This window comes from Castanea sativa, chromosome 9, assembly GCF_040712315.1.
Source record: "Castanea sativa cultivar Marrone di Chiusa Pesio chromosome 9, ASM4071231v1".
Classification (NCBI taxonomy): Eukaryota; Viridiplantae; Streptophyta; class Magnoliopsida; order Fagales; family Fagaceae; genus Castanea; species Castanea sativa.
In genome coordinates, this window is record NC_134021.1 from 7,877,784 (window position 1) to 7,892,864 (window position 15,081).

At 34.2% G+C, this 15,081-nt stretch overlaps 3 protein-coding genes across 3 annotated transcripts; all 3 read left to right on the forward strand.

Moving 5' to 3' along the window:
• The first annotated feature begins 460 nt into the window (after window positions 1-460).
• On the forward strand, window positions 461-2,239 carry LOC142610878 (UDP-glycosyltransferase 73C6-like). Its single transcript, XM_075782848.1, has one exon. The coding sequence runs from the start codon at window positions 585-587 to the stop codon at window positions 2,052-2,054; it is 1,470 nt and encodes a 489-aa protein (XP_075638963.1). The 5' UTR covers window positions 461-584; the 3' UTR covers window positions 2,055-2,239.
• A 1,671-nt stretch (window positions 2,240-3,910) lies between these two features.
• Window positions 3,911-5,768, forward strand: LOC142610879 (UDP-glycosyltransferase 73C6-like). The gene has a single exon (XM_075782849.1). The coding sequence runs from the start codon at window positions 4,104-4,106 to the stop codon at window positions 5,571-5,573; it is 1,470 nt and encodes a 489-aa protein (XP_075638964.1). The 5' UTR covers window positions 3,911-4,103; the 3' UTR covers window positions 5,574-5,768.
• A 5,622-nt stretch (window positions 5,769-11,390) lies between these two features.
• LOC142608689 (UDP-glycosyltransferase 73C3-like) lies at window positions 11,391-12,863 on the forward strand. The gene has a single exon (XM_075780382.1). The coding sequence runs from the start codon at window positions 11,391-11,393 to the stop codon at window positions 12,861-12,863; it is 1,473 nt and encodes a 490-aa protein (XP_075636497.1).
• The last annotated feature ends 2,218 nt before the right edge of the window (window positions 12,864-15,081 follow it).

Below are 15,081 nucleotides of genomic sequence, written 5' to 3' on the forward strand. Positions count from 1 at the left end.
TTTGAGCCTCAACATCTCACAAAACAAAAGCAAAGCCAATTTAGTTCCGGATTAGACCACAGCTTTGCAATATTTCCATTTACTACAATCAGTAGCATTCCTTTTAGTTCTACTTGCCTTTTCTTAAATGAATTTTACTTTATATCAGGATTCAGAAGTGAGAAAAAAAAAAAAAAAAGAACTATTGCTTTCATTTTTGGGCTTTTCTCGTTGACTTAAAAATCATAACATAACAACTTCCATTTTATTGGGCTATCTTTGGGCCCAACTATTGCTGGATGTTTTGGTCTGAATACCGATTGTAGAACTCGACAAAATCACGACCCAGAAAAAAAAATTTGGGCTATAAAATAAATGCCGAATGGACAGTTTACTATTTGTCACGTGGTACACGAAATACGAATGGTAGTTAAGCCTTGAAGAGTTAGAAGTTGAAGTTGAAGTTGACACGAGAATGGATGGTAGTAAAGTTGAATAGTGAAAAAAAAAAAAGAAGATAAAACCTTTGCATTTCAACCACATACTTTCATCCTTCAATTCATCCCAAACAATAACTTTGATCTCTCCATTCACATCAAATTCCAATGGCAATGGTTCCTCAAACCCAAATGCTTCACTTTATTTTGCTCCCTCACTTGTCCCATGGCCACCTGATCCCCATGACAGACATAGCCAAGCTACTAGCCCAGCAAGGTGTGACCGTGACCATGATCACCACTCCCCACAATGCCGCACTCAGTAAACCAATCATAGATCGGGCCATTGAATCTGGGCTTCAAATCCAGCTTCTACAAGTCCAATTTCCATGCACTGATGTTGGATTGCCTGAAGGGTGTGAAAGCATGGATGCCCTTCCCTCCAAGGACATGTTCAGAAATCTCCTTATAGGCATTAGCAGGCTACAACAACCGGTGGAACAAATTTTGGCTGAGCTAAATCCTCGTCCAAGTTGCATAATTTCAGACAAAAATTTTGCCTGGGCTGAACGCACCGCTCTTAAGTTTCAGATTCCAAGGTTTGTTTTTGACGGTACAAGTTGTTTTGCTCTCTTGTGCACACACAATATTATCGTATCTAAGATTTGTGAGAGTGTGGGTGAGTTGGAACCTTTTGTGATCCCTGGTTTGCCCGATAGGATTAAAATTACTAAAGCCCAATTACCTAATGCTGTCAATATAGTCCCATCTAACACAATGGATATTCGTAATGAAATTAGAGAGGCTGAACAAACAGCATTTGGGGTGATAGTTAACTCGTTCGAGGAATTAGAACCAGCATACATTAGAGAATTTCGAAAAGTTAGAGGAGAGAAAGTTTGGTGCATTGGACCGGTGTCATTAACCAACCAAGACAACTTGGATAAGGTTGCTAGAGGCAACGAGGCCACAATTGATGAAAGTCAATGTTTGAAGTGGCTTGATTCATGGAAACCAAGTTCTGTGGTTTATGTTTGTCTTGGAAGTATCAGTCGCTCATCATCTGCACAATTGATAGAGCTTGGTTTAGGCTTAGAAGCATCGAACCAACCTTTCATTTGGACCATAAGAGGAGGTGACAAACTAGAAGAACTTGAGAAATGGATATTCGAAGAAAAATTTGAGGACAGGGTCAGAGGGAGAGGCCTTTTGATTAGGGGTTGGGCTCCACAATTGTTAATTTTGTCACACCCGGCGATTGGAGGGTTCTTAACTCATTGTGGTTGGAATTCAACACTAGAAGGGATATGTGCTGGCTTGCCAATGATAACTTGGCCGCTGTTTGCTGAGCAGTTTTATAACGAAAAGCTTATTGTACAAGTGTTGAAGATTGGTGTGAGTTTAGGGGCTGTTGTACCCTGGGCAGAGGAAGAGAAGTTTGGGGTGGCGCTGAAGAGGGAAGAATTTAAAAGGGCTATAAATCAGTTGATGGAAGAAGGAGAGGCAGCACAAGAAAGAAGAAAGAGAGCTAGAGAGCTTGGGGGGATGGCCAAGACAGCAATTGAGGGATCTTCCTCTCTCAACATGAAACTCTTGATCCAAGATGTCATGCAACAAGTGGTGGGCAAATTAATATAAGATCATTTCGGCTAATGTGTGTGGAGTATAACCTACAGTTGTTTAATTAAGTGTTTAATTAAGTGAAGAGTCTTGTAGCTTAACTGATAGTCTGATATATACTAATGTTTTCACGATTCAGATCCTCCCTCTTCCAATTATCGAATTATAAATAAATAAATAAAAAGTCTTTTCATTGATCTTTGCTTGTTGTGTATCATTTGAAGTATTTCTTAGCTCACAAATTGGTCTATATATCCATTGAATCTAGCCTAGCTATGTTATTGGACAAAAATTAAGAATAAATATATTAGGTTCTCCAATTGAATTATAATATCTAGTTGCATTAACTAATAAGAAATAGTATACCAAGTACCAACAATATATAACAAATTTTGTAAAATCCATTTCAAATGATTTTTCTTAAGCAAACGAAAAAGAGAGAGTTCAGAGATCTGGAGATTTTTTTTGTTCTTGTAAGTTGTAACCCTCTGATGAATGACATAAATCTATTGCCTCCCCTCCTTTACTTTCAAAATGCACTTTGTTTCTATTGTTCCAAATTAAAGGTACCAAGCCACAGTGCAGAACACTTCAGATTCAGGATGAGACAATCTTTGTAGCAACTCTAATGACAATTCACAAAACGATCTAATTCAAATAGCTCTTGAAACCCAGGCCACTTCTCTCTATGCAGTTTTGTTGTTTGCCTTAGAATTCTAGATTTTGTTTCAACATGAACCAATTTCCTTTTACTTTATTCTTCCTTCCCTCTTGACAACCTTAATTTAGGATGCACAAAAACTTCATTTGGGGTATTGTACACATGTCGTACCCGTGTTATAATGGTGTCCTATCTATTGTATCATATTATAATTTTTCAAAAATTGCTCATATTGCCATATCGTACCCATACCCACACTTGTGTCTGTATCAGTATCCATGCACCCTAGACCTTAATTATTGTTCTTGATCAATAATTCTATTCGTTTTTTAGGTGGATAAAAAAAAAAAGTTTTAATTGAGATGCCCAAAATGATAACCAGCTGAACCCTTGTTATGTTTTTTTTTTTTTTTTTTCCTACTTTTGTGAAGTTTCTGTTGATCTTATTCGTTCTAAAAAATAAATATAGAAAAAAGATATCCAGAATGAAAAAAAATCCAAATATGAGTTTTGCTTTAAGGATGGGAAAGGAATGTGATTTGGTTGGTGGAGCATCACGTACGTGTAGTCTTAAGAAATCCTCTTTTTGTTTTCTTCTACACTGTTCTACTTCTATCTCTCTTGCTTCATCTTCAATCCTAAGGTTCTATCTCTCTTGCTTCATCTTCAATCCTAAGGTTGGCTGCTACATTGCTATAAGGTTATTAAGAAAAAAAACAATTAATTTAATTTTTTGATAGGTTTTTATATTTCTTATAAAAGTAATATTAAAACTTTTCTTAAATAGTTCATTAACAATTTCTTTAAAAGGGTATCCCTTAACATGACCATTTTTTTTTATAAGAAGTATATAAATTAGGTTGGGTGCTAACTTGCAGACTATGTGATAAATGTAGGGATATTTAATACCCACCAACTCCAATGGTTTGTAATTGCATAATCATCCACACTATTTTGTCGATTCAAGTTCCTTGCAAGTTGAATGAAAAGAAAGATTCTTGTTTAATTTTTATTTAATCACCAATGTCAATTATATCATGCTAAAATACATTTTTGGTTAAGACTATGATATTAGCCATCGGAAGAGCTGAAGCAAGAAAACAAATCACTTTGCTTGGCTCCCAAACATCATATACATTAAATAATTAAACACGTGTCTTACGTCACTCATCCTATAACTTGGAGGAGAGGGTAAAGGAGGAGCTGCATTTGCATTGCATTGGTCACGTTGTACAGGAAATAGGAATGATAGTCAAGCTTTGAAGAGTTCAAGTTGAAGTTGAACACAGCAATGGATGGTAGCTATATAAGATAAACTTTTTGCATTTGAACTTCAACTATATATACTCTCATTCTTCAATCAATCCCTAAAATAATTCTGATCCCTCCATTAACACCCCATTACAATGTTTCCTCATACCCAAATGCTTCACTTTATTCTGCTCCCTCACTTGACCCAAGGCCACATGATCCCCATGATAGACATGGCCAAGCTACTAGCACAACATGGTGTGACTGTCACCATAATCACCACTCCCCTCAATGCAACACGCAATAAACCTATCATAGATCGAGCCATTGAATCAGGGCTTCATATCCAACTTCGACAAGTCCAATTTCCATGCACTGATGTTGGATTGCCTGAAGGATGTGAAACCCTGAACGCCCTCCCCTCCAAAGATATGTACAAAAATCTCCTTACAGGTATTAGGATGCTACAAAAACCGGTGGAACAAATTTTGGCTGAGCTAAATCCTCGGCCAAGTTGCATAATTTCAGACAAATATTTTGCCTGGACTAACCAAACCGCTCGTGGGTTGCAGATTCCAAGGTTAGTTTTTGATGGTACAAGTTGTTTTTCCCTCTCCTGCACACACAATATAATCACATCCAAGGTTTTTGAGAGTGTGCCCGAAATGGAACCTTTTGTGGTCCCTGGTTTGCCCGATATGATTGAAATAACTAGAGCCCAATTACCTAATGCTGTCAATATAGACCCAACCAGCACAATGGATATTCGTAAGGAATGTAGAGAGGCTGAACTAGAAGCATTTGGTGTGATAGTCAACACGTTTGAGGAATTAGAACCAGCATATGTTAGAGAAGTTCGAAGAGTTAGAGGAGAGAGAGTTTGGTGCATTGGGCCCGTGTCATTAACCAACCAAGACAACTTAGATAAGGCTGCTAGAGGCAACAAGGCCTCAATTGATGAAAGCCAATGTTTGAAGTGGCTTGACTCGTGCAAACCAAGCTCTGTTGTCTACGTTTGTCTTGGAAGCCTCAGTCGCTCACCATCAGCACAATTGATAGAGCTTGGTTTAGGCTTAGAAGCATCGAACCAACCTTTCATTTGGACCATAAGAGGAGGTGACAAACTAGAAGAACTTGAGAAATGGATATTAGAAGAAAAATTTGAGGACAGGGTCAGAGGGAGAGGCCTTTTGATTAGGGGTTGGGCTCCACAATTGTTAATTTTGTCACACCCTGCGATTGGAGGATTCCTAACTCATTGTGGTTGGAATTCAACGCTAGAAGGGATATGTGCTGGCTTGCCAATGATAACTTGGCCATTGTTTGCTGAGCAGTTTTATAACGAAAAGTTTATTGTACAAGTGTTGAAGATTGGTGTGAGTTTAGGGGCTGAGTTTGTTGTAAACTGGGCAGAGGAAGAGAAGTTTGGGGTGGTGATGAAGAAGGAAGAATTTAAAAGGGCTATAGATCAGTTGATGGAAGATGGAGAGGCAGGACAAGAAAGAAGAAAGAGAGCTAGAGAGCTTGGGGAGATGTCCAAGAAAGCAATTGAGGGATCTTCCAATCTCAACATGAAACTCTTGATCCAAGATGTGATGCAAGAAGTGATGGACAAATTAATATAAGATCATTTCGGTTGTTGTGTGTGGACAATCATTTATAGTCATTTCATTGAGGCAAGGCAAAAAGTAATGCAGCTTAACTGGAATATTTTGATATTTTTAATAAAAATGTTCACGCTTAAACATTTCTTTCTCTTTTCCAACTATTGAATTGTAAAAAATTAAAAGTAAATAAAAATGTCATTTCATTGGCTCTCTTGCTTATTGTGTATGTTATTAATTGGACAAAAATTTGGCATAATATCTTAGGTGCAGTATATAGGTTCTCCAATTATATTCAAATACCTAGTTGCTTTGACCAATAAAACATAAATAGTGTTATCATTTTCTAGGATAATTAAATTCAATGTAACCAAATATTCGATTTTTTTTAGAAGAAAAATATCTAAATTTAATTGGGTAATTTAACGTTATGTAGCTAAGTTACTATACTTAAGCTTTACCCTATACTAGCTTGTAACCTCAGACATGCATATGCATGGATATACTTAAAAAATATACATTAAGATGTATAAAATAATTATTACATATAAAATTTAAATATCATTGATAGTCATTTTGTTTTTAACTCTTTAACAAGTCTTGTAATAATATTATTAGGTAGAAACTGTAAATTGTCCATTTTTATATTTTCATTAATTTTAGACTCTTTAGCTTTTGTATGCAATAACTCACTTGGATGAATATTTATGATGTAGTCTCACATTTGACTCCAAAATTAAGAAATAAAACTCTCTCTAAAAATAAATAATTTAAAAGATATACATTAAGATGTATATATAGTACAACTCTTATATATATATATATATATATATATATATATATATATATATATATATATATTTAACTCTTTAAAAAGTCTTGTAATTATATTATTAGGTATTGTCTTTTTTTTTTATGTTCATTAATTCTAGACTCTTTGATTTTTGTAAACAATAACTCACTTGGGCGGATATTTATGATGTAGTCCCACATTTGACTCCAAAATTAATAAATAAATTTCTTTCTAAAAATAAATAATTTAGAAAACATAGCGCAAAAATAGACTTTAATTGCAGAATCTAATTGAAATTTTTTATGTTCATTAATTCTAGACTCTTTATTTTTTGTACACAATAACTCACTAGGATGGATATTTATGATATAGTCCCACATTTGACTCCAAAATTAAGAAATAAAACTCTCTCTAAAAATAAATAATTTAAAAGATATACATTAAGATGCATAGTATAATTTATATATGTATATATATATTAAATGTTATTGATAATGATTCTTTTTTTTTAACTCTTTAAATAATATTATTAGGTATTGTCCTTTGTTTTATATTCATTATTTTTAGGCTCTTTGATTTTTATACACAATAACTCACTTGGATGGATATTTATGATGTAGTTCACATTTGACTCTAAAGTTAATAAATAAAATTCTCTCTAAAAATTAAACATGACCCAAAATTAGACTTCAATTATAGAATCTAATTGATTTTTCTCTAAATTGTCACTATAATTCTCTAAGATTGCCAAAATTATCTATATCACATGGATTTAGGATATCACCTCATGATACTGGGAGCATCTCCAACATAATAGTTAAACCTCTTTTCTCTTCAAATTTTGGAGAACATAGTCAACATACTTTAAAATAGACTTTCAGTGGATCTATTTATAGTCTAGTCAACACCATAAATAGAGTCCTAATAGTTAAACCTCTTTTCCTTAATTGCTTAGTGGCTAGTCAATAGTCTAGCAATTTTGGAGTATTATTTATAGCCTAGTCAACAACACTTAGATTAGGTTAGAGTAGAATTTCTATTTTGTATCAAAAACAAAAATAAACTTTCAATAAATTAGTTAGTCAAATATTCATTTTCCTTAATTGCTTAGTGGCTCTACAGAGTTTACACACCTAGATATAAAGAAAATTTTACCTATTTTAATTATTGGTACTTTTAAGGTTCAAAAGCTATTTGTTGGGAAATTTAGACTCTGATTGATAGATTTAACAAGTTTCAAACCCAAGTTATTAATTAAATTTATTATGCATAAAACTTGTTAAAACAAATAAACATCAATATCATGTCAATATCATGCACAACGGAAAATTAAATAAGACAAGATATGATGACCTAGGAAAACTAATTAAACAAACTAATTTCACAGTAAAAAACTTGGGGGGAAACCTTCCTAAAAAGTAATTCACTATAATAAAGAGAAGTTTCAGATCTAGTACTAAACATTTGTCCCTAGACTCTACAATTCCGCAAATGAACTTACAGCAAAAACCTTCTACCGATTCAGAACCTCTGAACTCTTCAATATATGAATGCCACCATTTTGATGTACGGATCCCAGTACGTGACTAACTCTTTTGCACGAATCCCAGTACGTGACACACTTACCAACTTGAGGTTAAAGAATGTTGGCTACAAAGTTCTTCACTTCATCAACAATGAAGATCAAGAAGTACTTAGGTACAAAACCCTAAGGCACAAAGATGCAATAGCTTCTTTCAGAGAGAATAAGGCATCGGTCACCTTTTGCATATGTTCTCCTTATATTCTCTTGTGTGAAAACTTTTAAAATAAGCCTTATATATGTCTAGGGTTGTGAGAAAAGAAACCCTGCACAAATGCATAAGCATGAGCCGAAAATCAGATCTAAAAAACTGAATTTCGTAATTCTCAATAGATAGAATCTGTCGAGAGCTGTCGAGACTCATTGAACCTCGATAGCTAGCTATCTGTCGAAAACTGTCGAGAGTTGTTGAGCTTTAATGAATCAACACTTCTTCACTTGTTTCTTAGACAGACTTACATGGCTTTAACACTTGAACTTGAAACTTTGTTTCTTGAAGTATTAAACACATCCTAGATCTATCCAACTACAAGTAAAGTGTGTTTTGTTAAATGATTAACCAATTACATAAAATGTTGACATATATTCCTAACATGAGTCACATATGTCTTAACACTATTAAAGAAAAGCAAGAAAAAAGGCAAATAAAAGAAGTAAATGTTTTAATTGAACAGAAATTTTTTTTTTTAAAATTATGTAATAATTTATTCTTTTTCATTAAAATGAGTATATAAGTAATAAATTTTGAAATTAATTATATAATAAACTTCATTGAGTAATATTGTTTTTAAAGATAAACTCTAAAGTTTTTAATGCACAAGTAGATAATTGTTTTAGTTTCATTATTTTATGAGTTTTAACAAAAACTTATATGAGTTGTACAATTTTTTTTTTATAATTACTATAAATAATTATTCAGCAAAAAAAAAATTACTATAAATAATTTAATAATTGTAAGTGAAACTTTGACTATGAAAAAATTACAACAACACTTATTTATGTACAAAATTCATAATAAATAAGCACAATATAATGAATGTGCTATCTTTCTATGTGTTTTCTAATATTAAAATATCCCGTTATAATCACATGAGTGACATTTTTGGAAAAAAAAAATTAGATACAATTATGTGCAGTGCATTAGATTTTCCAAGGAAATTCAAACAAATAACAATATTGAATTTGATTTTTTTGGGAAATATAATATCGTTTGTGTTGTATTAGTTTATTGCAACATGTGTTTCAAGTTTAATTAGATAACCTATTATACTGCACCTAATTAATAATCTGTACATAAGTTTTTGTCCTTTTATTATCTAGATTGGTATGAAGTATTTAAATATGATGTGTATGTGTTGTGTGTGTGCACAATGTGTATGTATTTCCATGAGTTTTAACAATATGTGTATTATAATAGTACTCATAATAATGGTGGTGGTGGTGGTGTGGCACTGATGAATTCCAAAACTACTTCATGGGTAATTGTCGAAGTGTGCACAAGAATTATGTTTTTAATATGTCTGAGGTTTTTTTTTTTTTTTTTTTTTCCAAGATAGAATTCTGCTCTAACATAATCTAAATGTATATATGTGTGAAACTCCGTCCTGAAAACTTGAACCCCGGTCTTTGCCCCCTACACCCCACAAGTACTTATACTTGTAGAGTGATCATTGCACCAAGAGTGTGCGGTGGTATCTGCGATTAAAATGGTTTACGAGAGTAGTTGACAACTCATTCCAATGATTCACTTAATGCCTTTATAGTTATACTTTTTCTTTTAAAAAATAAAGTAATATTAGTAGTACTTGAAATAAGATAAATATAATAATTTAGAAAAGAAAATTGGAAATATAGAGAAGAAGAACTTTTTCCTATATAGAAGTTAAATCATAAAAGTATTAAACATCCAACAATGTTTAAGAGTGGTTGTGATGTAACCTCTTACTAATTTTAGAATCACACTTTTTATTACATACTTTCCATAATTGTCCTTTTTTTATTTTTTTTTTATATCAGATAGAATTTCTACTCTAGCCTAATCTAAGTGTATATGTATATGAAAATCTCTCCTGAAGACTTAAATCCCAGCCCTTACCCCCACACCCCACAAGCATTTATACTTGTGGAGTGACCACAAAACCATTGGTGCGTTTCACAGCTCGTTATCTAACACATTAGAGTTACAATAAAGTTGTGGCTAAAAAATGTGTGTTCATAAATTGTTTAGATCTTTTGATACAAGATAGAATTCTACTCTAGTCTAATCTAAGTGTATATGTGTATGAAGCTCCTTCCTGGAGACTTGAACCCCGGCCCTTGCCCCCCATACTCCACAAGCACTTATATTTGTGGAGTGACCATCACACCAAAGGTGTGCGGTGGTCATAAATTGTTTAGATCTAACATGTAACAACATTGGAATTATTTGTACAGCCTCTAACAAGTGTTAAATGTTAATTCATTGTTCGGTGGTGTGATGGTGCCTAAGGTATCCAGTGTGACATTCAGAAGTTGGACAATGAGTATTCAATTGCAACAAAAATAGAGTCAATGGTGATGAGAGATATCCAGCTGTAATCATTTATGCGATGTCCATAAATACTAGAGCTGTCTACAGAAATAACATGCCAAGATAAAAGTAGGAATCAAATGACAATATTAGCATATTTAGTGAGAATGAGATCAAAATAGCATGCTCGGCAAAGTTAGTATGATAAATCTTGCAAGACTAGGATGATGCATATAATAATGAAATAATGCATATACTATTACTTTTTAAACTAATGCATATATATATATATATATATATATATATATATATATATATATATCTTAAATGGTTTAGTTTTATGTTGTTTTCTTAACATAAAACCGCACACCACACCATAGCATACAATTCGGTCTTTTTATTGTCATTTGCGGAACAGTACAGTTACTCTATTTTGCGTTCGATTTTAATGAGTTTAGGTGCAATCTCGTGCAATTTGAGCGGTTTGTTGAACATCTTTACTCCTGTCCATTATTAAGTCATGATTTTTTAAAGAAATTTGTTATATTTACCCTCCCACGAGGAAACATTTTCCTAACTTTGCTACTATTGAGATGGCGTGCCCTTGTGCCCGGTTAAAAAAATAGTGATTCAGCTCTGTCACCCACCAAAAAAAGGGGGAAAAAAATCACAATTAAAACCAATTTTGTCACTTATAAATTATAATCATCATCAATCATTTTCCCAAGTCTATTGCTGCGTCTGTATTTCCGGAATAAAAGCTAAGCAAATAATCATCTGCGCCTTCCAAACAGCACTATATAACTGATCAGCATCATTACGAGTTTTTGATCCATCAGAATCAACTCGTCGGTAGTTAAATACAACTCTAGAGAATTTTGAAACTGGGACTCTACTCTCATATTCAATTCCCATACAGCCAAGTCTTCTCTAATCCCCACAAACAATTCAGCCATGGTTTCACAATCACAAATTCACGAGCTTCACTTCATTCTTGTCCCTCTAATGGCCCATAGCCATCTCATCCCTTTCACAGAAATGGCCAAAGTACTTGCACACCATGGCGTAAAAATTACCGTTATCCTTACACCCTTCAATGCAGCTCGGTTCAACACATTCCTTGAAAATGCAAAAGCTTCAAGCCTCAACATTGAATTCCTTTCACTACGTTTTCCTGGCCAAGAAGTAGGATTACCTGAAGGATGCGAAAGCTTTGACACCCTCCCTTCTTTCAACTTAATACCACAATTTTTTGCAGCAAGTAACATGCTTCAAAAACCACTAGAAGAGTGGCTAGAAGAGTTAGAATCTTTGCCTAACTGCATTATTTCTGACTTATGTCTTCCTTGGACAACAGAGACTGCCCTCAAGTTCAAGATTCCGAGGCTTATCTTTCAAACAACATCTTGCTTCAGTCTATTGTGTTCTCACAATATAACTAGCTCCAATGTGCTAGAGGGAGTCACATCTGACTCAGAGCCATTTTTGGTGCCCAACATGCCAGATAGAATTGAATTCACTATCGCCCAGCTACCTAAAGGAATGAGAAAAAGTTCGAGTGAATTCAAAAATTTGTTGGACAAATTTAAAATGGATGGGCTATTGGCACAAGGGATGGTGATTAACTCTTTTGAAGAGTTAGAGCCAAGATATGTGGAAGAATACAAGAAAGTGGTCAAGAATGTTTGGTGCATAGGGCCTCTATCTTTATGTAACAAGATATCTGATGAGCTTGAAAATGGGAACGATACCGCTATTGATGAGTACAATTGCATGAGTTGGCTAGATTCAATGAAGCCTGGCTCTGTCATTTATGTTTGCTTTGGTAGTCTTTGTCAAATGATAGCTTCACAATTAGTGGAGCTTGCTTTGGGCTTAGAAGCATCAAACTGTCCATTCATTTGGGTTATTAAAAAAGGAGATTATTCAAAAGAATTTGAAAACTGGTTAGTTGAAGAAAATTTTGAAGAGAGAACTAAAGAGAGGGGTCTTATAATTCGAGGATGGGCACCACAAGTTCAAATACTATCCCATTCAGCAATTGGAGGGTTCTTAACACATTGTGGTTGGAATTCTACACTAGAAGCAGTTAGTGCCGGCATGCCTGTGATAACATGGCCTATGATTGCTGAGCAGTTCTACAATGAGAAGTTACTTGCCCAAGTGTTGAGGATTGGAGTGAGGGTGGGAATTAACGTGTCTACGGACACCGAGGAAGAGAAGGATAAGGTGTTTCTGAAGAGAGAGGATGTGAAGAAAGCAATAGAGCAATTGATGGAAGAGGAAAGAGAGGAAAGAAGAGGGAGAGCTAAAAAGCTTAGAGGAATCACTCAGAAAGCAGTTGAAGAAGGGGGATCTTCTTACTTAAACGTGGAGTTGTTGATTCAACATATCAGAGGACAAGTCACTGATCATCAAGCGATTTAGAACAAGTGTTCTATAATTTTTTTTAAAAGCTAAATATTAAGTGCATGTTTGGAATTGGATTATAAGCAGCATATTGCTTATTTTTCTTATTATTTATGGGCCTTATTTGGGTCACCTACTTATTTTATTTAACTTTAACTTATTTTTTTTACTATTTACAAAGCTCATATGAGTCAATTCTTTACACTTTTACTTTTAATTTATAGTACTTTTTGTTGGGAAATTTAGATTCCAGTTAATAGAATTAACAAGTTTCAAACTCAAGTTGTTAATTAGATTTATTATGCATAAAACTTGTTAAAACAAACAAATATCAATATCATGTCAAAACTAAGTGTAGCGGAAAAATAAATAAGACAAGATATGATAGCCTAGGAAAACCAATGAAACCAACCAGTTTCACAGTAAAAAACCTAGAGAGAAACCTTCCCGAAAAGAAATCCACTATAGTAAAGAGAAGTTTTAGATCTAGTACAAAACCTTTGTCCCTAGACTCTACAATTCCCGTAGATGAACTCACAGCAGAAACCTTCTACCTCTTCAGAACCTCTGAACTCTTCAATATATGAACGCCACCCTTTGATGCACAAATCCAAGTACGTGACTAACCAATTGCGCGGATTCCAGTACGCGACTTCAATCACCAACTAGAGAAGAAGATGTTGGTTGCAAAGTTCTTCACTTCATCAACAATGAAGATCAAGAAGCACTTGGTTACAAAACCCTAAGGCGTAAAGACACAGTAGCTTCTTTTTGAGAGAATAAGACTTCGGTCACCTTTTGCATATGTTCTCCTTTTTCATTCTCTTCTATGACGGCCTCTAAAATAAGCCTTATATATGCCTAGGGTTGTGAGAAAAAAAACCCTATACAAATACAAAAGCCTGGCCCAAAAATCAGATCTGAAAATTCTGATTTCCGTAACCTCGATAGATAGCCTCGATAGATAGCATCTGTCAAGCCTCATTAAATCTCGATAGATAGCTATCTGTCGAGCAACTGTCTACCAGGTGTCCAGCAGCTATCCGTAGGTGTCCAGTTTTAGTAAACACATTTTCTTCACTTGTTTCTTGGTCCAATCTTCATGGATTTAATACTAGACTTGAACAACATGTTCTTTGAAGTATTAAACACATCCTAGATCAATCCAAATACAAGTAAAGTGTGTTTTGTCAAAGGATTAGCCAACTACATAAAATATGTCATTAACAATCTCCCACTTTGGCAATCCGTGACAAAACCACAACAAACAAATGAACATATGAGAGAAGTCATAAATCACTCAACTCATACTCACTTGTTCAATACAATAAAATCTACCATAACACAAACTCTTGAAAAACTTTGCAAGAAGATAGTTCATGGCATGGAAGACTTTGACAACCTGTATTTCTGAAACACTTTAAACAAAACTCATCAAGGCATCTTAGTGTGAGACAGAAATAATAGATTGCATACAAATAAAGAAACATGTGTATAAAGATAGAAAAGAAACAACACATGTAGAGGTAGGTGAAGAAAACATACATCATCACATATATATCAAAGATAAGCACAATGTATGTAAACATGGTCACAAGACCTAAGGTACAAGAAGAAGAAGCTAAAAGTAGCTCCTACAACAATCAAGGAGGTAAACACTCCCCCTAACAAGATGAAACACATCTCCCCCTTACAAAGGCATGTATTTCTCCCCCTAACTTGTAGAATCTTAAAAAAAAACCACAATTTCTCCAATTTCTCCCCCTTTTTGTCACGATTGACAGATGGTACAGGAAGCTATAAAGCTTTACCCGAGAAACATAAAGATGATCAAGAATGATCAAGGGGCACAAGGAATCCAGAAAAATGCATGAATGTAATGAAACACAAAACTATGGATGACAAGATAAGAGAAACATGAAAAACATGTGAAAAACAATGCATGCAAGAGCATCTTGATGAATCGAGAGATGTCGAGAAGCTATCGAACATACCTCGATGGATCGAACAGCTATCGAGAAGCTATCGAGGAGATAGAAACTTTCTCGATCGATCCACCTAGCTATCGAGAGGTGTTAAGATTACGATAAGAGGCAATAGAAGAACTCGACAGATAAGCCAGGTATCGAGAGGTGTCGAGAAGGTGTCGAGATGGCTTAAAACCAGTTTTTCAAGACGGAGAAAAAACAAATATATGAATGCAATCAAAAATGCAACTCAATCAATAACCCAACCA